Source organism: Grus americana, chromosome 2, assembly GCF_028858705.1.
Source record: "Grus americana isolate bGruAme1 chromosome 2, bGruAme1.mat, whole genome shotgun sequence".
Lineage (NCBI taxonomy): Eukaryota > Metazoa > Chordata > Aves > Gruiformes > Gruidae > Grus > Grus americana.
Window position 1 is genome coordinate 79,318,113 of NC_072853.1, and position 27,822 is coordinate 79,345,934.

Genomic DNA, 27,822 nt, shown 5'->3' on the forward strand with positions numbered 1-27,822 from the left:
TTCGGTTTCCACCCATACAATTTCCATATTTCCTCTGTTATGCAGATAGTAACTTACTGGAGCAGAGATTTTTTTTTGCAGTATGTTTGTTCAGTGCCTGTTGGCACTGATTCTTAACCTTGATGACCATCAGAAGCTACTAACAATCTCCAAACGTTCTCCTCTGTACCAAAAATTAAAAACTACTTAACCTGTGGATATTTCTCAGGCAAAGAAAACCTAACATTACCAAATAGATGAGGATTAATAATATGTTCACCAAAACCACCAAAAAAGGCTTAAAGAGAGAGATTTAATTTAACTTACAATAAAATATTATTTTTTTTTCTTTTCTGTTTCAATGATAATGGCCTGCCTTCAGCTCATATTTACTGGTAAGCTATTGTGTAGCCCATACTGAAATATTAAGAACAAAATTTTAGGATTAATTCTCTCTAAATGCTGAGAAGATGGTACACATGTAATGTTTGTTAGGTAATTTAAGTGGCTGAATAGATATGGACAGGAATGAAATTATTCACTGGCAACATAACATATACCAACTCATTTCAAAAGTCTTCACCTAATTTAAAAAAGCCTACCATGAAAGACTGAAATTGGAGAATTATGTACATTAATCCTGCCATGGCCTTTTGAATGTGAATGATAATTTAGAGACTTTTATATGACATTTAATTTATATTTATCACAGCAGAGTAATAACAATGGTTACATGTTTGGGAAATAAAGAGTGGGAATTATGAATGTACTTGGAAATTGAAGTGCCCCATTTCTTGTTTTTTTCTTCTGTTTTTTTCATCGATTTTTCCTTTTTCAGACAAATTGAATACACTGGCATTTCTCATATCCTCAGTACTATGTGGGCACTTTTTTAATATGTCAAGATAATTTGTCAAGAGGAAAATGAGCTTACTTTTAAAATAAACTATTGGGTTTTTTTTTTAAGTTATGAGTGTGAGTTTTTTCACCTTTCCTTTCCAAGAGGGAAGACACAGAAGAGCTGAATATGATAGCATAGACCATGTGTTTTATAGCAGCACTTTACTGTAATTACAGAGTTACCAGAGAGCCACCCCAAGCCTTCACATTTTCCTGAATTTTTTCGCTTGCACAGGCCAGTATCATATATCCCACCAGCAGCTCTGGTGCTTGAAGAAGGTAATCTTGAAGGTGCTAATGTGGTTAAAGTTGAGGAAAAAGAGTTATAACATTGTAATTTGGGCCTGTGCCACCTTTAGTTCCGACTTGAACTACCATCCGCTCTACTGCTGACGTGATGGCTGGAGGCTTAATGCAAAGGATTTAATGACTGGTTGGACACAAAGGGTCATATGGTAGAGAGCTGAAAGTTGCTATGACCCGTTCATCAACTAGAGGCATTAAGATAGATGCTACAATGGAAAACTAACATAATACACACATGCATTTCATCAATATAGGATCTCTGTTTACCCTTAATACATGAACTTCTGTTTCCTTCCTTAGTAAGATTCTTGCTAACTCACCTGAGAACACCTGATAACTTTCTGTGCACTCGGCAGAGTACAAAGAATATACACTGTCTCGCCTACTTATGCCAGCAAGACCTGAACACATAAATTATTGAGCTAAAAGAGATTTTAGTGTTTTGCTGGAGAGTTTATTAGCTCTGTTGGAAATTTCAGGCCCAGGAAGGAGAGATGGGATTTGAAGAAGAGGACAGGTAACAACTTCCCCCGAGGAGGAGGGCGGCTGTTTCCAGGCCCAACGGAACCTCCGTGGCCTGTGCATTCCTGATCCCTGAAACACCGACCCTCCCAAAGCCTGGCCGACTTCAAGTGTGAATGCGGCGTTTCTCGTTGGTTTGGGGTAGAATTTAGAACCGGTTTTAGCTGTATTTTGTCTGATTTCCGTGCTCTTCCCGGTACACCCGCTGCCCCGAGCACGGACGCCTCCGTCCATGGAGGCCGCCAACCGTCCCGCCCTGCTCGCCCTTTGCCGCCCGCCCGCCCGCTCCTGCTCGCTAGGGCCAGGCGCTGCCGGAGGGGGCAGTCACGCAGCAGGCACCAGCGCTCTGCCAGCCTGAACGCCGGGTGGCGTAACCCGGCCCGGCCCGGCCTTGCCCGCCGCCCCGCACGGCTCCCGGGCCTCCCGGCCCCGTCACCCCCCGCTAGGGGGCGCCCGCGGGGAGAGCGGCGCTCTAGCCCTGCCGGCTCGGTGGTGCGGTCTCTACGGTGCCCGCACCGCTTACCCGTGCGGCCCCGCCCCCCGTGGTCACACCACTCGCTCGGCCGGCGCTGCGTCAGCCAGACAAGATGGAGACCGCTGAGGAAGGTACCGCGTTCGCTCTGCGCCCGCCACTAGCTCCCGCGGCCGAGCGGGGGTTCCCTCCGTGCTGCCTCATAGGGTGCAGAGGGCGTCACTGGGCCCGGCAGCCGGCGGAGCGGGGGCTGTTTACGCCCGGAGGGGCTTCGCGTACTGGGGTTGCAGGTGCCCGGGCCGCCCCCCCTGCGCTTCTCCTCTGCCGGGCCCGTCAGTCTTCCGCGGGGCGGGGGGGGGGGGGAAACGGGGCGTGCGGCGGCCGTGGGGAGCGGGTGCGCGGGCTGGTGCGCACACGGGTGCCCCTTACGTAACCGCGGCCGTTGGGAGCCGGGCGCTGCGGGGGGAGGGGAGGGGAGGGCGGTGCTGTGGGCCCGGGGCTCGCCGTTACCGGTGCTCACCCTGGCCGCCTCGGGCGGCGGGGGCCCGCCGGAGGCTCCCACCGGCTACGTTCTTGTCTGGCTGGGGCTTTGCTGGGGGGCTCGGGGGCGAGTTAGAGGCCTTGTGAAAAGAGATTCCGGCGCGGAAGGCAAAATGCGGAGAGCCCGCGCTGGGGCAGCCTGAGGGGCCGTGAGGAAGGGGCTCCCCCGCGTCCCGCAAAATCCTCGCCCGGCCCAGTTTTCTCTTGGCAGGCAGGCGCTGTCATACCCGGTCCTGTAACTTGGCGAGTTCTTAAATTTCCGCTTTCAGATGAATAATAATAGCAGCTTTAACTGCTGCTTCTTTTGCAAAGTTAACTTTGTTATGTATGCTGGAAAATGTATTTGAAAAAGTTGAAATAGTAAAATGATGCAGGAGCTGATGTGTTTCTCCGTCTCTTCTGCAAGAGACCAACACATAGTAACCTATCTCATTTTACAGTAAGTTTTCAAAGAGATCATAGTCATGTTTTTTTAATGTGTAGTTTCCATTTTTAAGGGTATTGCTTTACTTGAGATCAAATGTGGGTATGCTTTGTCAGCACTTTTGATCTTCTCAGATAATGTTGAGGAACTATGTAGTTCAAGCTGATAATGCAGAACTTTTAGAAACCAGGACTTCATATTGTAGCATAAACCAAAACAAATAAAGGATGTGCTTTGTGCTATGTTTCTGGCAGTATTTGAGCTTTGTTTGTCATCTTAAGCAATAACTACAAATATATATTGCAGTGGCAAGACAGTTCCAAAGAAGGTGTTTTGTGTCTTGGCTTTTGTTACTTTGGCATCACTTTGAATGTAGCTTTTTATCTAGTGACACTTGATTTTCCAGCTTGAGAGGATTAAAAAGGAAAAAAGCTGGAAAAACATGCAATGTCGGATGAATTAAGACAGCACCTTTGTACAAATGTCCCTTGGGTTGTGCTGTAGACATCTTGAGTACTTGTGAAAACAGATGGTTTATCAAAATATTCGTGTGTTTAAAATCTAACAACTTTTAAAACAGTTTGCTGCAACTCAGTCATGCCTCTCTAGACCAACAGTTACTTATACTGATGAAATTAACAACTGAAAATGATTGCTTGCCCTCTGGTTGCCCAGAAAACCTGGGTTATTGCAAACTGTGAAGTGGATACTCAGAAATGACCAGCTAAGTTCCCATCACTCTGGTAGCTGCTAAATCCATCTCAGTGGATTTAATTCAAACAGCATAGCCGATAATTTGTTACAGGCCGTTAGCAGTGGTAGTCTTTGATCATACCTGCTTTTACAGAGTTTAATTAGGTGAACAGAGAGACCTGGAAGAGAAAGAAGAGGGGGCTGTTAGTTATATCTTAAGGTATTGTCTCCCTTAACTAAACCTTCGTCTTAAACTACACTTGGAATTTGGACTTTTCTGGGTTTCGAGATATGTAGATATAAACACACACATATACATGTAGCCTTAGATATTATATTGTAGTCTTATCAATGTTACCCTCAAAAGCTCTGAGTAGTAGGATGAAAGTAACCAGTCTATATACTCACTTTCCATAAATACCACTACAACTTCTTCTACAGTTTCAAGCTTCAATTCCCACTATTGGAATTTCACGACAGTTGCCAGAACGCAGAAGAGACTTCCCAAGGTTAGAAAGCTTTAAACACTAGCAGCAGAAAAGGCTGTGTTACTGCCTTAAGGAGGAGGGAATGTGTGCTCTAATATTATTATGTGCCTGAACTTCTGCTACAAAGTGTCAAATGGGTTTTCCTAACTATTGATAGCCCATTAGTGAGGTTATGGCCATTGTGTTTCCCATGGGTTTTGTGCTTGACCGAATTGTATTTTTGAGCCAGAAAGCTTAACTGGATGGGGAGAACTCAGATAAGAGAGGCAATTGAGGGTAATAACGGTCAGACCCATGTGGCAGGTTCTTTGCCTCAGAATGAATGTGAGAGTTACTTCTCTGTAGCACCTGAAAGCACCAGATACCAGGTTTTGCTGACAAGAGGTACTTCTGTTTCTTTCTAATTAAATCAGTTTGTTGCTAAATAACATAATCTTCAATTCTGGATATTACAATGATGAACACTCAGAGAGGTGGTAGGCAGAGAATCAGTCTCTGGGGGAACAAAAAAGAACTGTATTACCCAAGGTAATTCTTTCCAAAACACGTGCATGAAGAACCAGAAGCAAAGTGTGTGCGCGAGTAGAAAAACAGCGTCTGTTACACAGTGGAATTCACTCTGAACGTGACAGTAGGTCATAAGATGCATAGCTTTACATGTTGACCCTTATTGATTTGAAGCTATTGCCTGCTGAACAGTCCGGATTGTTGCACTCATAATATGTTTATTCAAATTTATAAAACAAGTGGGAATATCTAGAAATTCTCATAGCCTTTGAAAAAGTAAAATTCAGGTTTTAACTTATTTCCTGTATTAGCTTATTAAAATCCTTTTCCAAATAAAGAATTAATTTGCTTTCAGAAAAGCAAACTATGTTTTTTCCCAACAGGCTTGACAATAAGAGAATGGTCTGCTGTGAAAGCCAATGGACCATTCATGAGTGGGTTCAGAGAGCTATGGGGGTCTTTCAGAGAACAGTGTGCTTTTAACTTGCTGCCTTTGGTGCCAGAAAGTATTCTTAATGCAGCAGTTTCACATCCTGTCTCTTGTGCTGGCTCTGGCACTTGTCTGACCCTTTATGAGGCTGATCCAGTGTGCAAAGTTGTCAGCTTACAGAGAAACCAGGGGCTCTTGATGTTTGCAGCAATATGTCATTGGTCAATACGGCTTGTGACAGAAATACTCTTTATGTCTCTTTGTAGCATCATTGATGTGGTATTGAATACATGTTTCTGTTAATTCTAGGTTGTCGGCCTGCATGAATGAATTCAAATCTCTCTTTTATAGATAGAAAATTATTTTCTCTTTGGAATCCCTGGAATTCTTATGCTTTATGTGTAGAAACTGTTCTGGTATGGATATGATCATATTGTGACTTCTTTATAGAAAAACATTCATATTTTAATGTTTGGTACATTTTGGAACTTTTTGTAGAACAATATTAACTTGGAGATTTGAACCAAGAACAAAGATAGGTGATTCAGACTTGACATTGCATATTTTCAGTATTCTTGCATCAGTAATTTATGTTGGTATTTTTCTAAGACAGATCTCTGATGTGTATCTGTTATACTCTTGCAGGTTTGCTGAATGGTCATTGATAGAGAAATAATTAACAAAAAAGAAAATCCAAAACTTAAATCTTAAAATCCATCTTAAATGGACATTTTATGTTCTTTTCCTTAACAAAAGTAAGAGCAGTAAAGGGAAGATACCATACATCTGTCAATAAGCAAATAAGATACTTGTTTTAGTTGTGTGTTTAAATGCTCTGGATATCTGAATGGTATTAAAATAAACATCTGTTCTTTAGAGGGAGAGGTTTACACTCACTTCTTTGTCCATAAAACATTTTGCAATCTTTAATTGTAAGAAAATGTAAAAAAATAGAGAATAAAGAAGGTGCAGGACCTATTGAAATATTATTGAACTTATGAAATAAGAAATAGAAAATATCTTTTCTCTTGTGACTGGACCGTAGACAGCTAAATGGATGGCCTTCAATTTGGGTAGCAAACTCACAAATTTTCTACTTCTGTTTCTTACGGTGGGTTTTTTTCCCTTTCATCAAGAGCACCAAGGAACATATGTGTTAGGTTCAAGAGTAGTGGTATGTTTGAGTCATTGTTAGACATCAGTAAATCTCTTCTGCTCAGCCTCTGTTTAACTTGTTCAAAACTCAGATGGAATTTTTCCATTTTCAAGTCTCACTTTCAGGAAGATTATCCTTAACAATCTATTGTTTTAGTGATAACTTTTTTAGGCAAAGAGCACCTCTGCTTATATTTTTACTGTGTCTGTTTCCTAGAAATCTTAGAAATATAATAAGACATGTTTTGGTTTTTTTAAAAACATGATCAGGCAGATAACATTCTTGTTGCTTTTTCTGGTGATCTCTCAGTCTTCATGTCTTGCATCAGATGAAATCTGTCTTTCATCTCCTTTCAATTTAGTCTGGCTTAATTTTGCTACACGGCAAACTTTCTAGAATTTAATTGTATACTTTGTCTTGTAAATTTGAGTTTTTTAAGCAGTAGTGTAATAAGCTTTATGTCCTTGTCAGCAGATATATGCAGAGTCTGTCGGTCTGAAGGAACTCCCGAGAAACCCCTGTACCATCCATGTGTGTGTACTGGCAGTATTAAATTTATTCATCAGGAATGGTGAGTTCTGTGTTTGTGGATTTTTTTAATAATTTTTTTTCTTTTAATAAAACACATTAACATGTTTCTGAAAACAATACTTCCTAAGACTTCAGGGTAACTAGTAAGGAAATGCAGTTTTCAGTGGAAATGTGTTAGGGGTTTTAATGTTTGTAATGATGGTTCGTTACAGTTCACAGAGAATTTAGTAATTATACATGAAAAAATGTACTGATTGTTGGTTTTGTTTAGGACTACAGTTCTGCTCATATGTTAGCTTTATGAAAGCTAACAAGAAAAATCAGTATGTTGGGGCTTTTTCTGCCCACTTACAGTTGTGAATAAAAAGAACATCTAACGTCATAGCAAGAAATAAAAATACCCTAGTACTTTTTTGGTCACTTTGAGGTGTATTTTTGTTCAGGGAAATGTTAAAGTGAAAACTGCAGTTCTGGTCTATAGCACTCATTCCTTTTGGTGGTATTTTAATAGCCGTTCTTTCACAGATACAACAGCTCCAAATCTTAGCTGTGTGCCTATATGTGTTGTATGTTGAAATATTTATAAGGATTGGTGTCACTCGTGGGTGTCCACGTCAGGATATATGCCTTGAGTTATTAGCCTTCTCAATAACATACTCAAAGGATGTACTATGTAAGTGATGTAATTGAAGAGTGGCTATTACTCAGTCGGCTTACCTTTTTTACTTTTTGAAACTTACTCGATGGCCTAAATGAACTTGATAAACACACTAATTTAAGTCCTGCTTGATAGTACTGATATCCTGATTTATGTTTGAAAACAGAGAATTGCTGTGTTTTCTTAATGGAGGGATAAGGTGGAGAGATGTAATAGCGTGTATTAATGTTTTTTTTTTTATTGCAGCTTAGTTCAGTGGCTTAAACACAGCAGAAAAGAATACTGTGAATTATGTAAGCACAGATTTGCTTTCACACCAAGTAAGTATGTTTTACTGCTCTCTTTTCAGAATTTCTTTTCTTGTTTTCTCTTAGTATGTATGAAGTGATCGCTTTTTCATTCAGCATGCTAGATCCAAACTTGTGTTTTAACTTCTATATTCTTGTTAGAATTGTGGATCTTGTGCATATTATTGCAGACCATGTAAATTGTTTAAATAATGGATAATCTGGTTCTTGCATAATCTTATGTATGTGAGCCAAAAAAGAAGTATTATTTTATACCTTTTCTGACTGCCTCTGTCCCATTCTTTTGTTGCTGACATTACAGCATATGGCATGTTTTCAGCTTCATTGATAAATTTGAGCGTTTGGAAGTCTGAATGTTAAGGTGAAACAACAGAAGGCTTTGAATTTGAAAACCAGTTTTCAGTTACCTTTAAACTGTCCACCTGCAACACTACGACATGACTTCTGTCAGTTTCAATTCAAATGATCGTTACAGATAATGCAAATGATAATTATTCCACTTGTGTTTCAGTCAAGATACAGTAACTACCCAGTATTGCATTGCCTTTTATGTTAGATTCAACTAAATAAGTTGGGCAACTTAGGATGAAGAATTAATGTACCTTTTTATAGTTCCCAGAGGATTTTTAATTACATTTTAACTGATAGTAATAGAAATAGGTGAGGTCCCTTGGCTTGGTGGCAGGCTAGGCTCATTATTTAGTATTGCCAACTTATTGCCTGTTGAAAAGGTAAAATGGTTCTTGTGCTACCTATTTTTCTCATTAAATTCATTTGTGCTGATTTATTCTTTACAACTGCTGAGCTCGGTTCTTCATGGTGCAGATATGCAATTTAAATTTCTTTTAAAACTGCTGAGTATCTGCACTGTAGAAGCTGTCTTGAGTTGGGAAAGATGATGAGGTTTGCCGATTTTAGATGTGTGGTACAATAAAAATTAAAGCTCATTTTCAGGGTAGCTGGTCCCAGTTAGAAGGATAGAGCACTCATCCCTTCTCCTGCTCCCTTCTCACCTTTTTTAGGTTTTTTTACTAGTTTTTTGCATTGGTAGAGGAAACTCAGGATAAGGAGCCAGATGGTTTAGTTCATGTATTTTCTGTTCCAAAAATCCCATAATCCACCTTCCTTCTATATATTGAACCCCAGAATTTTCCATTTCTGCCAACAATTAAACACATAGACCATTTTTTTAAAATTATCAGCAGTGAAATGTACAATATATAACTCTGTCTTACCACTGTGAGGAGTACAGCATATTTTATGTTGATCACAGCAATGCTTTGAGGTTATTCTTTTTAAATACTACAGAGACCTGTGTAAGAAATGTGAGAGATGTCATCTGCTTGCAGGTTTTATTTGTTAAATGTTTTTATAAAGGCATTATATTGCTTCTGTCTGGAAGCTTTGCAAATTAAGAGTGATCCCCAGTTCTGGAGCTCCCTACAAGCTAATTAGCCACTTTCAAAATTGCATTCTGCTACCAGGTCCTCTACACAATTTAGCGTGCAAGACCAGAAGACTGTATTTCAGTGATTTACTACTTCTTAAGAAGAAAGATGACATTCTAGTTTTATATGGAGAAAAAAAGATGAAAATGTATAGTGTTTTCCTTAGGATATAGAAAAAAGAGAATGAGAAGTTCTAAATGAGATGCACTTTATATGTGCATTGCTATTGATGCTAGAAAGCTTATCCGCTGCCCTTATCAACAGAGGTGTTCCTGCAGAAGTTTAATCCTTGATTGACATAGCTGTTACCAGCACAGCTTGTAATGTAGTTGCAGATTACAGACACATGAGAAAACGTAACTACTGTGGCTTCACAAGTTACCAGTTGTCACAGAAGTCCTGAAATTAGTAATAAGCGAACCTCTTTCTTCCTGGTGTAATAAGAGTACTTTCTCCCCATTCAGCCTCTAGCAAAGGTCTCCTTATCCTCCTGCCACACACACTGACCACTCCCCAGACTGAGCACCCTCAGCTGATAATGTTTTCTTCTTGGCTTTCCACATTGCAGTGTGCTGCTTTTTCTACCAGGCTGCACACTGTGGTAGCATATGTCAGGTACCTAGCAGTGATTGCTCTAGCCCCCTCTACCCAGTGTGTCTTGTTTCATTGTTTCCCTCACACCGCGCACTCATGCAGTTATGATTTCCTTAGCTTCTCTTATCCCTCCTTGTTAGGAAGATAATGTGGATGTCCAGTCTGGAAGCTGGATCTGCTTGTGGGAGCTAGGAAAGTCACAGGTGCTGGAGAGGGAATGATAAGGCAAAGATGGGATTGATGTATATACCAGTCATCCAAAATGAAGTTGGATCTGGCCTATAACCATGTCAAGTTTAGAGCACTTTCAGATAAGTTAATTCACCATAGGATGTGATGGAATAAATGCATGTGCATAATTAGTATCTGTGCTTCAACAGACAGGCACTAATTTGAGAATAGTGCAGTAATACTAGCAACTCCTCTTCTAGTTTAGCTTGGTTTGCTTGTTAAGGCTATTGCTGTCGTTCTGTCACTGTATTCTTTAAGTCCTTCACTGTCTTTAAATTCTGTAACATCTTGTGGCTTCTTTACCACCTGAACTACTAGGTTAGTTACTGTTTGGAAGGAAGGAAAGAGTAGAAGGTCCAACTTGCATCTTATCAATTCCTTTGTACTCCTGCCTTTTCTTTTGAATAATAGCATCATTCTCTAAAAATGTTTAGTCATGTAGACAAATTACTCCATTTTCAAATGCACACTTTGAAGCTAAATTTTGTATGTTTTAAAATTAATTCCTTTTCTGCAGTTCTTCAAGTTATGAATTAATACAACTATTAAAAAAAAAGTAGTTTTGGACTTTTTTGAGTGGTGTCAAGGTGCTTGTTCATTTTTAGCTCATATGTTTTCTTTCTGAGTTTTTAAAGAGCAACTATTCTATACTCTTTTCCTCCCTACACATGTACTTTCCTTTCATAGAATCATAGAATGGTTTAGGTTGGAAGGGACCTTAAAGATCATCCAACCCCCCTGCCATGGGCAGGGACACCCTCCACTAGACCACGCTGCCCAAAGCCCCATCCAACCTGGCCTTGAACACTTCCAGGAATGGGGCAGCCACAACCTCTCTGGGCAACCTGTTCCAGTGCCTCACCACCCTCACAGTAAAGAATTTCTTTCTAACATCTAGTCTAAACAATCTAATCCTTCGTCATGTGCTAGTATGCACATTTCTTGATGTCACACTAAACATTCATTGAGCACTGACGCATGAAAGAAGGTGAGGCTATATTTCCCATGAGAAGATAGTTTTCACAACATCTCTCTTCTGTAGACAGTAACATTAACATAAATATTTTCAAAAATACAAATATGGAAGTAGACTAGCCTGATCTTTGGAGGTTGGGATGAGTTGATCCCTCTGCTTCCTAAGCAGCTGCATGGCTGGTAAGTGGTCAATGTGATGTCACAAGCTTAGTTAATACACAGATTGTAAAATGGAAGGAAGCCACATGGGTACGATGTTCTTCAGTTCGTAAGTTATTAGAATCTGAAACAAGCTTTTGATTTCTGCATGCAAAGTCACTAATTCAAGGCTTGCGTGCATTTGGACCTCACTGTATTGTAATCCTGGTTTGTTACTGTTCTTCCTCTTTCTTGTTGTTTGCCACCTTTGTTCATGTATAACTGTTAATATGAAAGTTTGTTGGATCAGGAACTATCTGTTCCTGCAAATTATTTGGATTAATTGAGCTCCTAAGCTTATCCTGTAGCACACTGAGATTCTTCATATTAAATACTTAAGGTTGGGGTTTTTTTTAATTAATCCGTAAGTCTTGATACTTTTTCGATCATCTTAAAACCTTCCAGATGTGACTAGCATATCTACCTTAATGTAAAAGAGTTCATGGTTCACAGATTTTAAGGCAAAGAAAAATGAGTATCACACATAATTGTAAAATATGAAGTTATATATTCATATTTTTAAGTAACTTGTGCAAAAACCATCACTTAGTAATTGCATGTATGTAGTAACACTTAATAAATTGTTCCAAACTTTTTGATGTTTAATTTTGTACAAAATGATCTGTAAGAAACTATGTAATTATATTAAAATGAGTGATCTGTTTTCTTGGGCACATTATTCAAAGTAATTAAGATTTTATTTAAGAATATAGTGGGCTAATTTTTTTCCCTATTCATTTTAACAAACTTTAACCCAGTAGTCCATAGATTCAGCACTTCTAGAATGTCCAGTTTGGAAAAACATAAACTTCTGAGACAAAATACTGTATATTGGCACAGAATTCAACATGTCTGCTGCCAGCTTGAGTGCAGACTGTACATGCAGTTGAGATACATACTAGTGTCGTTTCATGTTTTGTTAGACCTCTGGCTTGCATGAGAAGAGGTGGCATTTTTTTCGTTTTACCTTAGCAGTCTGGAGCAAAATCTGTGTATGTCTCAAGAGCGTAGAACATAAAAACATGGAATGGTTTGGGTTGGAAGGGTTTTCTGAAGATCATCTAGTCCAACCTAAAGAGTAACTCTCAACCCCTCTTTTACGAAACCAGTGCTTTAACCCTTGAGCTATATACCACATGGTTTTTACTTATGAATTATATGAACTATTGCATGATCAGTGCACAAGTATGACTGAGGTGGCATATAAGTGGCTTGCAAGTGTAATAGTAAGTAGAAAATCTATGGGTAAGAGAACTAAGTTTGGAGGTTCTCTGAAGTAGGCTAAATGACAGCTTTGCCTAATCAAAGCAAGATATTTTGCTTTCTGCCACACTAGGTGTGTAGCTCTTTAGGTTATGGGCAGATAAATAGACTGACTTGGATGGGGAAAGAGTGAGAAATTAAATAGGATTCAGTTGCATTTTGACAGCTGCAGAGAAAAATAAGACTATTAAAAAAACTGAGTCTTCATAATAAATAGTGGTAGAGTTTCTTTGATACAGCATATGTCAGAAGGGTGTTGCTTTTTTAGTGTCTTTCTACTTCCCTCAGCAGATGCACTTGCACTATAGGAAGGGATTCGTGGGAGGCACGAAGTCTGTAGGTTTCACGTATAACTGGGAAAATACATTTAGGATCTTTATTTCCTTCTAGGGGAAAGATTTGCATTTTCAAAATGCTACTGGGCAGTAACATGAAAACTATGGATAACTTTCTGTTGTATTTTATGATGATATTATAATTTATATTAGATATATGATAATTATGGAACTATAATATGACTTCTCTGCAAATGTTTGCATGCTTCAGAAAGCATCCAGTTTTTGCCTTCTGTAGAACTAGCCTTAACTTTGGAGATAAATGTACTTAAACCTGCATGGCCTGTTCACATTCATTGGGAGTAAGGCCTTACGAGACAGGGAGAGTCTTGGACCATTGCTTTGGGACAAGTTACACATTGCTGATGCTTTGTGGAGGTGGGTTTGTACAGGGATTCTACAGCTGGTCTGGAACAGGAAAGAGGAGCAATAGAATTTCAGGTGTTCTCTTTATTGGTCATTTTTTTCTGTTGTGCGGCTGGTGTTTGTATAGAGAGTACTTTTTTTAATACAAGCAACAAAAGTGTAGTCTGGAACTATCCAGGTTTGCTAATGTTTATAATTATCATTACGTATTACATTATCATAACAGAACATACAGGTATTCAAAAAGCCCCTGTTATTGCTTAGATACTGCTCTGGTGAGAGCTCCTTTTTGTACTTGTCATGTTATGACTATCTCTCATATCTCCTTGCAAGGGAAATTGTGTGGACAGAGTAGTTTTCATTTGGATTAAGTTTTGGTCCTTTGAAAAGATTGGGAGGGGTTAAATTGAAAGTGTTGGTTTGTTTTATTTCTTTGAAAGTTTGGTGGAAATTAGAGCATTCGGGTGCAGCAGATTGTCCCTATTGTGTTTGTCAAAGTACAGTTATGTGATACTTGTACTAAATCACCGCTGAAGAAATGGGAATGATGAGGGAGCTTCCTGGAATCTCAAAGGTGTCACTTGGGTGAACTATAGCATTGGGAACTTTTTTCCCCCACTTTCCTGTTCTGGATATTTTTGTGAGCTGAAATCTATTGACAAACTGTTTCCCTGAAAGCTACTGATCATTATTGTCATCTTTCTTCCTTATTGTTTTCTAGGAGAATGAAAATTATTAAAGACAGCTTTGTGGTTTTCCTCCCTTATTTGTGTTGGTATAATAGCAGATTTTTTTTGTCCTGAGCTGTCTGCTTTGGAGAAGCAAAATTAATTTTTGTGTTCCTGAAAAAGTTAGGCTTACCTGGGGTGAGGGGAATGGTGTGTGTGGGGAAAAAAACTGCCTCTGGAAAACCAGCCAAACAAAACAAACAAACAAAAAACCCAAATCTAGTATTCACAAGTAAAAGAGCAGTCACACTGCACACAGGTGTGACCTGAGTATCCAAAAAGCTTTCTAGTTTTTGCATGGCCTGGACGGCTCAAAGAAGTTGAACTAAAACTATGAAAGCTCACTTATGCTCAGCCAAAGTCTGTTTGAATTTCACGCTGTAATAGAAAAAAAAAATATTACTTTAATTGGCCTCCAGTAGAGTGATATTTTTTTTTATTATTTGGAGGAACTGTGGTCAATAATGTAGGAAATTAGTTCCCCAAACTGATTTAGGAAATATTACTGGGATCAGAAGCAAGGGATGGAGGAAGGATGAGGACGACAAGTGTGCAAAAGGGAATGAAGAGGATGTATACTGCAATGGCAGGGGTCAAAGTGTCAGGCCTCACCGGTGGTGGTGGGGAGTGGGTAAAAGGGGAGGAATGTGGAGAGAAAATGGTGGTAGATGACAGAGACAAGTGCAGGGATTAGCTGTGAAAATCACTGGCAGTAAGCTTCAGTGCTGCAGTAAGCTTCAGTGCTGCAGTGTGCTTGCACACCAGGGGTTCCTGTCATGCTAGGAATTTTTGCATTTCACCCACCAGAATGTTGTAGGACATAGAAGGACTTTATCTTATCATCGCAGTACAAAGCTTCTAGTGGTAGAAACTTTATATATTTTGTGGTGTGGCAAAGCAGAGGAAAACCAGCAGTCTTCCTGCCCTTCGTCTCGACCTTCCCAGCTCCTGAATCACCAAAAATCACCAAATTGTTAAAATTTGGGTGATGTTTTTATTTGAATGCTCAGTTGTAATCCTAAAGACTTTAGAAAAATGAGTACGTAGAGGTGCTAACCACTTCAGCTTTACTGAGTTAGGATGGGCATCCTTTTTTACAATCCCATGTGAGTGTTCAGCAATTCCTGAAAGATGCTTTTTTTAAAAACAACAAAACTTTAAACCCTCCCAACTTCCCCCAGCAAATAAATCATTAATGCATAGTTAATGTTTTCCTTGTAGCCTCTTTTGCAGTTCCAAAGTTTTGATCAAAATATATTTTTTGAAAATGAAAAAAAAATAACCCTCAATGTTGTCCAAGTGATACCATAAATGTGTAACAAATATATTCTAGGTAGGTATGCTTTTAAGAACCCTTAACAAAGGCCCGTTTGTTTCCTCAGTTAATTTTCCAGAATGTTCATTCAGTGTGAGCTGAGAGATTGTTAGTAAGTCTTCAATTGGCATTTTCTATGGTACTATCAAATTGTATACTAAATCTGTTTCTGTAATAAGAAAATTGTAAATTGGTAGAGTGTGTCAAAATGCCATACTTTCAATTTATTCTTCTATGTTCTCACAGCTACACATCCCTAGTGTTATATTTTTAGTCCTTTTTTTTATAAATTCCAGTTCCTTGCTGTATACCTGCCAACTAAGAACCTTTCACATTGAAAACCATATAGCTACGGTTTATTTGTTACTTTGTGTCAAATATAATCCACATGTTGTTGAAATGCACCAAACCCTCCACATTTTTTGGCTGCTTCTGCATGTTTGATACTGCTTTTCTATGTTCTTGAGTTCTCTTTACAATACAGAAACCTAGGGAAATATCCCTGGAGAGAAAAGAGGTTTTTCCTCCTGTAGAGGATTCCTCGCTGAGATTAATAAAAGGATGATTAGGAATGTAGGTAAAGATAGCAGGGATATTCATTAGAGAAAAGGGGAGATGGAGGTCGATTGCATGAAGCTGTGGTTCTCAGACTTTTAAGTTGAAAGATTGTTCATGAGTGGAAAGGAAAACTTTTCTGTAGCAGTTCTTATAAAAATTGAGTTTCCTTATGTAGTTAAAAGTATGTGATGTTTTAAAAAACAGTCTATTAATTAAATGCGTTAAAGTCTTCAACCTCAACTGTTTCCAATGTAACTGTTAAACATCCAGGCAGCAATGTCTTTGTGCAACTCCTAACTGTAGTTTATCATCTTTATTTAAATCTGTTATTGATACTGTGCATTACTACCTCTTGGCATCCGTGTAAGTGTGTAGAAGCTGGCTAAATGTAATTAAAGATAGATGTTCGCTAATTGTTTGCAAAAGCAGCAGCCCTGTCACTGCTTTTCTTGACTTTTGAGTAGGGACGGGTTTATATAATTCATAGGTGTTGAGTTTAAAAAGTCAAGAAAACTTACTATTATGAAAATGTCTATACAGGCTGAGAGATTTGTGTTATGTTCTGTAATAGGAGTGACCTTAGAAGAAATCTTGCATGGTGTGAAATAGGTATCTCTTGAAAGTAAAAGTTATTCTGTGTAAATTTCAATGTTTTGTAGATACTTAATCAGTTCCCTTCAGTTTTCTTGTCTGTGTGGTACTTGCATTTTGCTGATTTTCTTTTTTTGTGCATGTGTGCTGTTGGATAGCAAGAGGAATCTAAATTATCTAGCACAAACAAATCAACAGTATGCAAAATTGCTAATTGCTTTTGTTCCTTGTGCTCTTTCCTTGAACTAGGTTTATAAGTAACAGACAGGGCTATCTTTGAGGTAGTGCTGTGTGGAAGGGCTACTGAATTTAGAATCTGCTTTTCCTTGCAGGCTTGAGCTTATTTTGAGATAATCAGAGTTTACTGTTAATAAAGCTATTAAGAAAACTTAAGTCAAAAACTAGCTTGGAGTTTATTAATTTTCCCAGTCTACTCAGTACACAATGTAACAAATAAGTGATGTGACAGGATTTTTTTTTGTTATTTGTTTGGGGTCATCTCTTGGGAATCTATAAAATATGCTTACTCTTCTAATGAGCTCTTGCCAAATACAAATATTTTGTAGTTGGCAGGACTTTTACATAAATGCTTCTTTAAAGGAAGAACTGTTTCATAAGTGCCTTTTCTACACAGTTTATTCTCCAGATATGCCTTCACGGCTTCCAATCCAAGACATCTTTGCTGGACTGGTTACGAGTATTGGCACAGCAATACGATACTGGTTTCATTATACACTTGTGGCCTTTGCATGGTTGGGAGTAGTACCTCTTACTGCATGTAAGTATTAATTTTTTGTACTCTAATACTCTTATAGGCAGGAAAATATGCCGCTTCCTGCAACAAAGTTTTGTGAGACCATTGTTGGTTTATTTAAATAAAATAAATCATGAATTCAAAGACGTTATTTCACTTATTTTCACTCAGAAGTTCGAGCTATTTGACTCTTAAGCCAGTAATGCAATGCAGGATGGTGTTAAGAGATAGGAGAAAATGCATAAAAGGGCTTTTAAACTTCTTAATTCAAATGAGGCATTTTATTGGAATATCATCTTTAAAATCTAAACAGAAGTTTTTTATTTGATACCGTATATTAACATTAGATTAGAAGAATTGTCCTGGTTTTTCTAACCATCTATAAATGAAAGTGCATTTTTTTCTTAGTTTGAAAAGTGAAATTCCTTTATAGTCATATATAAATTGATTAGTAAAACTAGTAGTAAACAAATTTAAGAGAAACCACAGTATTTTAAATGTGTGCTATCTGGTTTGAAATTCACTTTTGAAATACAAATGGGAAGAGAATTATTGATGTTTCAACAAGCTAAAAACATAAAGAAGGTGAAAAAAGGCAAAAGAGATATAGTCTTCAGTCAAGGAAATGATTGGAAGCACATCTTTACAAACAGTAATATAACCTTGGAACAAAAGAGCAGGAAGCCAGTAAATGCATCTCCCTAGACAATTTCTCAATATGTTTTGTGCTTTTATTTGTAGCTGGCACTGACTTAGTTTGAGAATAGCACAATACTGGCATCAGCAATAAGAGTGATCCTCTTTCTGCAGCCTGTCCTTCCTGTGCAAGAAAAAGAGGTTTTCTGGGCTTAGAGTAAACAAGATTTACAAACTGCTCTGCATTAAAACTAAAAAATATTTCAAATTTCTTCTTTGGGTTTTTAGACAAACCTTGGTTTTCTACTATTGTCTTTCAAAATGCCAATGTTTTATGCTTTTCTTACTAGAACTTCTAAAGGACAGCAAAATCATATTCAGTAGATTAATTAAGGCAGTTATGTTTCATAACTGTCTGAAAACCTGATGCTGGCTCTTCAGTAATACTGAAATGTTACCAGAAGTCACCACCTACAACTTAGTAAATGTGTATTAAAAACCAAAAATGACATTTGTGTTTAAAAAAAAAAAATCCTTTAAGAATTAACGTACTGTGAAGGGTACCATATTTGCCCAGGAAGATGTCCAACATGATAGAGCCATTCAATCTAACAAACCTTGAAAAATACATATACTTCTGAAATTTGTCAGAATCTGTCTCATGGATGTGATTTTTGTATAGATCTTGTCTTCTTACATTAAATGCTTTAAATGTAATCGTTATTTTTTTCTGAAATATTTAAGGACTTTTTAATATTATCTTTTTGCCTTCCCTGTTTCTGTCATATGACTCACATAATAATGTGCGGCTGGCTTCACAAGGAAGTATTCTTCTCTTTATTTCATCTCTGGAAGAAAAAGGTGCAGCATAAACACTTGTCAAACATACCAAAGGAGATGTATAGTTGAACAAATCTGTCTTCCAGATTAATGTGCTAGTCATGCAGTTATCCCATTGTGGGATAAATTCTACTTTCTGTTTTGGTAATTTTACTTTTTTATTGCATGCCCATCTTACATGGCTGAGTAAAAGGAATTTATCTCTCTGTATACCCTCAGCCTAATCCCAGCAGGCTCTGATATGCTGTTGTTGTTCTGTTAGCACAAAGTGTATTTACATTAGTGGACAAAAAAAGCCAGTTATGTAATTTGCCATGATCTTTTCAGAGAAGTAGGATTAATAGGGCCAGTGTAATCCAAAATGGTTTTATTCGTTGTGATTTATCTATGTGGTTCCTAGAATGAAATACCCAAGGTAGCTATACAGTACGCACGGTAAGACAGAGATGTACACACTGAGTAAAGTGAATGTGTACACTAAGGCAGCAGGAAATGCTAGAGTGGGAGTTGGGTTGTCTGAAGTACTTCCTTTATCTCAGATTTTAGAAATCACTGTCCACATGCCAATATGGCACATGAATGTATTTTTCTGGAGTGATTCACTTGCCATTTAAAAAAACCCAAACAATATAGCTGAAGAGAATGGTTGTATACATGTTTCATGTAATTGTGTAGTGGTTAAAATGGTAGAGATGTGTAGTAGAACTACTGAGAGTAGTAAAGTATGATTGGAATTGTGTATGTAAGCACCAGAAGAACCAGCTTAAGAAGGGATAAAAGGAGCATTTGCTGCTTGTTAGAGAACTGTATATGTGATGTCATTCAAATGAAGAGGGAAAACAAACAGACGAAAGATAAGGTGTTAAGATGATGAACAACAGGACTGGACTTGTAAGATAGACAGATAAGGAAAACAGGAGAACCGTGAATTTTGCCTCAGACTCAAGAGGGATGAAACAAAACCATGAGGCAAAGATCTCAAACGGCATCCACTCATGAAGAGTATGAAAGGTCAGTCTAAAATCAGTTCATAAATGCCAGTCAAGAAGAATCCAAGAGATATGATGAGGACTTAGTGGTGTCCTCTGTCTTCAGTGTTGTCCGCAAGTGATCCTGTCCAGACCACTTGGGCTTACATGTCTTAGTGCTTATATGAGAGTGAGCTAGTGAAATCTGTGAGCTAGTGAAATCTGTGAGCTAGTGAAATCTGTGAGCTAGTGAAATCTGTGAGCTAGTGAAATCTGTGAGCTAGTGAAATCTGTGAGGAAAAAATAGCTTGCTTAGATATCAGTTTGCTTAGAGGTTTTGTGTAATAAAATTTCCTTCCTGTTCCATAAAAATCTCAACAATGAGTTTTGTCCCATTGGTTTCCTACCTGTGTAGTGTAACTGGGAGTTATAAGGTTGATGTTCTTTGACCCTTTTGGCCTGCCAGAGTTCACAGCAGTATCTTGTCCCTTTGAAGTTCCCCCACCATGTAGCTAGCTGGTAGGCAGAGGCAAGCTATTGAAACTCACCAGCAGCAGACGATCAGTATCATCTTGCTAAATTTGATTCAGTGACTGCTCAATATAATATGTGTAAGTAGCACTGACTACAATGAGCCTGAACATTTTTATTACATCAGCTACAGCCATTGTCTCTTTTGTGCTCTATCTTGCTTTAAACCTTTGAATTTGGTATAATTATTTTGTTATTCTTTTCTGACCAATGTCAGAACTTCAGCAGGAGGGGTGGATTGCACTGGGGATGTAAGTATTAACTTCCTCCAAGTGCTATATTATGACTTACATAAAAGGTGAGTATAAGCAGTAGACCTTTGGGGCATTTCTGGTGGATTGATTCATGAGAGATGTAGAAACATAAACTTTCTGTAAGTCCCAAACAGGTTTAACCGAGAGGTAGTACCTGAGCTATTTGTTCTAGGTCACGGAAACTGTAGTGTACCAGTATGTACTTGGGTACCTATGCCTGCCTAAAGGGTGGAATGAGAATCTTAAGAATTGCATTTCTGGCTATGGGTGCCTTAATTCTTGCCTCATCCTGTTTGAGAATCTATGTCATGCTCCAATGGATCTGAACCTAATTTTCTGAAGTAGATAATATACACTGATAACATACTTTTAAGATTATGTGACTGAAGAATCATGGTAAAAAGCTAACATTAACTAGCATCAAATATTACTCCATAAAACAATTATTTAAAACAGATAATGAAATGGTGAGACTCCTTGCTACAAGATATCATAATACCAAAAGTTTATACAGGTTCAAAATATGGTTGAACAAATTAATGGGGGGAAAAAAATCCTTCAAGGATTAATTAGTACTGAGATATTATGGCACAGGAACTGAGATGCTTTGCATGAAACATGTGAGACTGTACTGAGGAAGTATTGCTGCAAGTATCTTTAACCTGTTTCCATATTCTTCCTTAGGTATCTGTTGGTGTGACCAGTGCTGGAGACAAGTCTAGGTTAATCTTGGATCTAAGCTAGTATGGCAGTTCTTACACTTTTAATGTATAGTTGATCAAGAATGTTCAGCCAAAATAAATACAGCTTTGATCCACATGGTTGTGTATGGTCTTGAGTTCTGTTAGTTCACTGAAAGTTGAGATTTTTTTTTTTCCTTGTCTTAAATTTAGTGAGGACACGAGGTGAAAAGAGGGTACCTGTGGTCCTTTCCAAGTGAGATTATAACCAAAATGGTTCTGTTTCTTCATGCAGGTCGTATCTACAAGTGCTTGTTTACTGGCTCTGTGAGCTCACTACTGACACTGCCATTAGATATTCTGTCAACGTAAGTATTTAAACGGTTTGATACAAATAACTTTTCTAGTCAGATTACTGTGAAAATGGTTGCTTTGGAACTTAGTATCCCTTTCTTCCAGTTATGCTTGTTATCTTCCATCATCTTATGTGAGCCGCTGCCAGTTACTCTTTGCGTAACAAGATGTATGGCCAACAATATTACAGTAGAAATCATTTCACTTTGAAGTTCAGTTATTCAGGATCTTTGGAGATGGAAAACTGACTTCACAAAATGGGTCCTGGTTAATGAAGATTTGTATTTGAAGTCAAGAAAATTTATGCTGCAAAATTACGCTTACTTAAAAAATAATTTCTTACAGTTTAAATCAGATGCCATGTAGTAGAATATTAATATATATTGCTAATAATATCACATTGTTTGCTTTGTTACATTTTTATATTTTGAATTTAATTTTATCCACCTTAAGTCTTATGTGACAGGGATTTTTTTTTAATTGGATTGCCTTCTACCTGACACTTAGATTTTAATGTTTCAACTCAGTGCTATTGAATATTGTCTGCCTTTTTTTTTTAAATCAATATTACTTAAAGAATCAGTAAATACCAACACAACAGAGTTTCAGGCTGGTTCTTACTTTTTTCATTATCTTGAACCTGAGGAAGTTAAACTCAGTTTGAGTAGACTCAGTTGCAAGTGAAGCAAATTTTGAATGAATGTTCTGTGAGGTTCAGGAGTCAGTTCACTTGAGACTAATAATGGTATTTTTCCTGTTATCTCCCAGTAAGTGCAGATTTTATTTTTATTTTTGAGAAGAATCTGAAACAACTGAACCTAGAGCACCTCTTCTCAAGTCTTTCACAGTCTAGGGAGAAAATAAAGGACTCAAGTATGTGTCAGATTTTAATGGCATGTGAAGCTGTGCTTTGACATGTATTTTTTTTTGACGGAGTCAATTTCAATAGCATCTTGTGTCATCTTTTCATTTTGAACTTCTTGTCCCCATGGTATTCATTGTGCTGTGCAGGCACAGGTATTTGTGCAGCTGCATGGAGAGCTAGACTGATACTTCTTTGGGAATGGCAGAGTACTGTGGCATATTTCTTATTTATTTTAAAGAACATATTGTAGTTGGATAGTTTCCTGAGCAAATTTACTGTAATCAAGGAATAGTGTAAGGATAGAAACAAGGGGGCAGGGGGAGTACCTGGAACTAGGGATGATGGTTGCTTAAGCCAATTTAATTACCCCTTGCATTACATGAAACTCTAGTTTCAGTTGGCTAACTGAAATTTGTTTTGCTGCTGCTTTAGTTATGTATGACTTGATAGATTAGGGGTTTTAAAGTACAGAGACAATCTCTGGGATAAAAGACTACCCGAAATGTAGAGCAGTTGAAGGCAAACCCTGCAGTTCCATTCTTTTGGTTAAGGTAGCTCAGCAGATAAAATGTTTCACTGGACTAGATACTACACATCTAGCCGCTTAAACAGACCTTTTACTGTAGCAAATAATTTACTTAGTGACTATTGTGTTTCCTTTGCTATTCTTGGAAGATTGTTTTTCCTGAACTGCTCTTGAAGCTCTTCTTCGTGTTGAGTCAGATCCTGATTTGCAGGAATATTTATGTTTAAACAGTAGTAATTTCACGAACCAAACCAGAAGGAAATAAAACCTTTTCCAAATCAGTGTTTATCTTGGCACTTAAAACTATTTGTACACAGCTACATACAGCCTTCCCAAAAGCAACCTTCTTTAAACAGATTTTTATTTTAAATCAGGTAAAAATTACATCTAGATACTTTCTTCTCCTAGACATACAAATAAATTCGGCTTTTTGTACAAATACCAGTTTATTTGTTGATTTGGACTAGGAGGGTCTGTGTGTGGTAGTTAACAATTACTACGTTTAGCCTTATTAGCAAAATATGTCATTAATGTTTCAGGGGTTTTTTTTATTTCTCTGACAGGGAGAACTTGCTGGCTGACTGTTTGCAGGGCTGTTTTGTGGTAACATGCACTCTGTGTGCATTTATCAGCCTTGTTTGGTTACGTGAACAGATTGTCCATGGAGGAGCACCACAGTGGTTGGAACAAAATCAGCAACAGCCACTCAATGGTGTTGGTCAACAAAATGAGGTAAAACTTAACTACTCAGTAGTTCATGATAAATTTAGAACACGTGGTTTTGTGAGTAAATACATTGTCAGAACCCAACAGTAATGTTATTTTACTGCAGGTTATCTTTATTTGTATGTTAGCAGAAGTTGAACATGTGTTCCTATATAAACTCAGTGACACCACTGTTACGTTTTTAAAGTTCTGTAAAATGGACTGTTAATGGATTTGTTATGGTATAATTTCTGTAAAGTAACTTTAACATTATTCAGATTCTTATGTCTGTATCTTTACATTTTTTAAGATAATTTTGTGCATATAAAGCTGAATTGTCAGCCATAGTCAATGAAGATGCAGCTTGCTTTTATGTTGTCATCTTCATAACTGTTTCAGTAGTTCATGAAGTAACAATTCACTGTTCTCAAAGCAGTTGGAGGTTTTGTTGAAACCTCTGAAGCTGGAGCTTCCATGCCCCAAAACACACACATGTACCTCTTTAGTGCTTGCAGGAGAAGAGATGATATAAGCTTAGGGGGAAAATAATTAGAATTTTGTTTTCTTTTGTAATAAATGTCAACTTTTTGAAGGCCGAGATAGAGATCTTCAGCTTGATGACTGACTTGATTTGTCCTTGAATTATAGTCATTCTAATGTAATGACGGTTTTCGTAAGATCAAGAGAATTCCCCTCTACTGAGCCCTGCTGGGACCACATCTGGAGTGCTGTATCCAGTTCTAGGCTCCCCCAGTACAAGAGAGACATGGACATACTGAAGTGAATGCAGTGGAGAACCAACAAAAATGATTAAAGGACCAGACATACGATGAGAGGCTGAGAGAGCTGGAACTGTTCAGCCTGAGATGAGAAGGCTCAGGGTGGACCTTATCAGTGTGTAGAAATACATGATGGGAGGATGTAAAGAAGGCAGAGCCAAAGTCTTATTGGTAGTATTCAGTGACAGGACAACAGGCAGTAGGCTCAAATTAAAATAGAAGAAATTCCACTTAGACAAAACAAACAAAATAACCCAGGTGCAGGTTGGTTTTTTTTACTGTAAGCGTGATCAATACTGGAACAGGTTGCCCAGAGAGGTTGTGAGGTCTCCATCTCTGGAGTTACTCAAAAGCCAAATGGAGAAAGCACTGAGCAACCTGCTGTAGCTGGCCCTGCTTTGATTAGGTGGGTTGACTAGATGATCTCTAAAGGCTCTTTCCAATCTCAGCTACTCTGTGAAGACATCTGAATGTTTCTCTTTTTTTTTTTTAAGTGGTTTAGTGGTCTCAAATTTAATGCTTATCTCAAAAACCAAGCAAACAAAAAACCCAAAAACATTACTAACATTTCTTTAATACTATTTGTTTTTTCTATATGCAGGATAAAAGTATGGAGAAAGTATGATCAATTTAACTGAATACTAAATCCTGTTTCTACAGGCTCAGGCTGTTGTAAATGGAGGCGTTGAAAACGCTGTGCTTGATCAGCCTGCTAATCCAGCTGCTGAGAATGTGGTTGTAGGTGAGAACCCTGAAATTCAAGAGGAACAAGTAGATGAGGAGGAGGAGGATAATGAAGATGAAGAAGATGCTGTAGTAGAAGATGCAGCAGATGCAAACAATGGAGCACAAGGTAACAGGTGACTTGAAACAGTAATGTTCTAGTTCTTTTTAAATTAAATCATTGAAAATAGAACTGTCATCATTCAAGGAAGCTCTGTAAATTCCACTTCAGCTTATTTATCTTATTTTTGCAAACTTCATGTATTTCTTTCGAGTGCTGAGGCATTTGCTTGCTGAAAAGCTATCATCAGTTATGAGTTGAATGTTATGCATTTAAGTCTTCATTTAAAACATGGCATGGAGTGGTTACATCTTGTTTTGGATGAGTCTGACAGCTGTAAAAATGGCCATTGTCTCCTCAGATGACATGAACTGGAATGCTTTGGAATGGGATCGAGCAGCGGAAGAGCTTACTTGGGAGCGAGTGAGTAAGAATCATTTTCTTGAATTGAATAATTCAGACTCATACATGAAATAATTTGTAGTATCGCTGTGTCAAAATCCATTTGAGATAGATTTGGATATTGTTATCTAGTGTGAAAACTGTCAGGAAGAGGCTTTAGTGACCTAAAAAAGTAATTGTATTAAAACCAAAATTTTATTATGCTACTTTTTAACTATCAAAAAGGCATTTCTTTGATTTGAAATGTAGTAGCAGCTTAAAACATATTTTAGCATAGACTTTTCTGAAGTCTTCAACTCAGGCTTAGAAATGAGTTGCAGCTCGTATTGAGGATGCTAGGCCAGATTAGGAGCACATAGATGTTGAGTTATATATAGCTTAATGCTTAATTTTTGTGTTCATGATAGTGTTAAACTACAGTGGAGAGAGAACCAGAAATTTTGGTTCATTTACTTTATTTGCATATTTGCAAAACGCAGATGTATTTCTTAAAAAATGATGCAACATTTTAATGTAACATTGTTTCTAGTTTGTTTATGGATCACAGATTCCATAATTAAAGCTTGAGATGCATGTACACTGTAATCATAGTGTAGAAACTCAAGAACTAGTGTTTTGTAGCTGGTTTAGAAGTAGCCAACATCTGAGTTAAAGCTCACCACATGCAACAAAATCTACCTGAAGGTAGATACAGCAGCTTTGTGTGATTTACCAGTGTCACCAGCACGTATGGCAGCCAGCTGTAAAGCTAGTCACTGTATTCCTAGGCTGTGATATAGTTGTTATCTCGATTGCAGTGTAGTAGAAATATAATTTTCATCACGAGGGACAGGTCTTGATCTTTGTTTTATATCTAGTTGAAACTTCAGGGGTTTTGAAAGTTTTTTAATGAAAAAGGGCATACATAAATTCAGGTTTCTGAACCATTTACCGTGTGTCTCAAGAGGAAAGTGTTATGTTTCTGAACCCAGTTTATGTGCTGGGAAATGCTGATGTACTCCTAGTTGAAAATGTTTTGATGCCTCTCTATGAACTTAGAAATCGGTTTCAGCAAACTCATAACCATTTCCAGTCCTATGTGCTGGCATAGGCAATAGACATCTAGTTGGCATTTAGTATCAAAAGTAGGATAGGTTGTTCTGCTATTTCATCTTGTGAAAAGAGCATGCAAGCTTTCCGAATTTTCTGCATATTTACATCTTGGTTTACTTCGTAAAATATGTGCAACATTAGTATTTTGGAACTTAATGCAAAATCGTGGTACAAAATAGCCTTGAACCTGGTACTTTACAACAGTAGTCATGGAATAGGAGTGTCTGGATTGAAATAGTAAAGAAAACCTTGAAATGAGGGGAAAGGAGAGATTTTTTTTTAATAGATACTTTATTTTTGGCTGTTCTGTGGACACTTACCATAGCAGCTGTGCGGAGTGATGGAGGATTTGTTTCCTGTCTACCCTAACTTTAAACCAATTCTGTTCTAAACTTAACATACAGTGTAGCAACATTGTCCTGTTAGTAGTTGCTTTTATGCATTGAAGGTAAAATATTAACCTTCAACTTTTCTCTGTGAAACAAACTGGTACTTTGCAATTAGGAAGCAAAAAAAAAAAAATTGCTCTTATTTTTTTAATACTTAGTTGTTTAATCACATTTTTCAAATAACAGTTCAATCACTAAAATCTTTCGTAAATACAAAGTCTTTGTCGGTTTTCAAAGTCTTGGAGAGAAATAGTCTACAAATTGATTATATGTTTAGTTTGCCATATATAAATACATGTGTATTAAGATATTCCACATGTGTATCACTGACTTTGACCAACCCAGTTTACTGTGTTGAACAAGATCTTAGTTTCTACCTTTATGTCCAAGTTCTGTTTGTTGAGCAGTAAAAAAAGCTTTTGATGATATGAAAGTTGGTGTGAAAGAGGCATCTGAGACTTATTTTAGATGCATATTACTTAGGTTTTTCTGATGAGTAAATAGAATTAACTTTATCTTCACAGATGCTTGGACTTGATGGATCTCTCGTTTTTTTAGTAAGTGAAATCCTGCATTTCAAGAATTACTACAGCAGGCTTTTTTTTAATTTAAGTAAACTGTATTTCTTAAAATGTCATAATTCTGTTTGAAGTCCCTATCTTCATAGTATATATATTCTTTAAAGGAGAGTTTCATATGATGTCACATTCAAGCAAATGGGGTTTTTCAGGTGTTTCGGAGTAGAGT

The 27,822-nt window shown here is 37.7% G+C and overlaps 1 protein-coding gene across 5 annotated transcripts in view; it reads left to right on the forward strand.

The window, feature by feature from the left end:
• The first annotated feature begins 2,212 nt into the window (after positions 1 to 2,212).
• The window catches only part of MARCHF6 (membrane associated ring-CH-type finger 6), a 55,524-nt gene continuing 29,914 nt past the window's right edge, over positions 2,213 to 27,822 (forward strand). For 2 of the 5 annotated variants that reach the window (XM_054814716.1, XM_054814719.1), the window contains exons 1-9: positions 2,213 to 2,313; positions 6,892 to 6,988; positions 7,853 to 7,926; positions 17,151 to 17,294; positions 21,475 to 21,547; positions 23,488 to 23,656; positions 25,069 to 25,261; positions 25,554 to 25,615; positions 27,600 to 27,632. In XM_054814716.1, the coding sequence (XP_054670691.1) occupies positions 2,295 to 2,313; positions 6,892 to 6,988; positions 7,853 to 7,926; positions 17,151 to 17,294; positions 21,475 to 21,547; positions 23,488 to 23,656; positions 25,069 to 25,261; positions 25,554 to 25,615; positions 27,600 to 27,632 (864 nt within the window). In that variant the 5' untranslated portion in view covers positions 2,213 to 2,294. Of the gene's footprint in view, positions 2,314 to 5,643; positions 5,678 to 6,888; positions 6,989 to 7,852; positions 7,927 to 17,150; positions 17,295 to 21,474; positions 21,548 to 23,487; positions 23,657 to 25,068; positions 25,262 to 25,553; positions 25,616 to 27,599; positions 27,633 to 27,822 lie in introns of those variants that run through there. The other 3 variants (XM_054814715.1, XM_054814718.1, XM_054814717.1) reach the window with 3 other exon arrangements.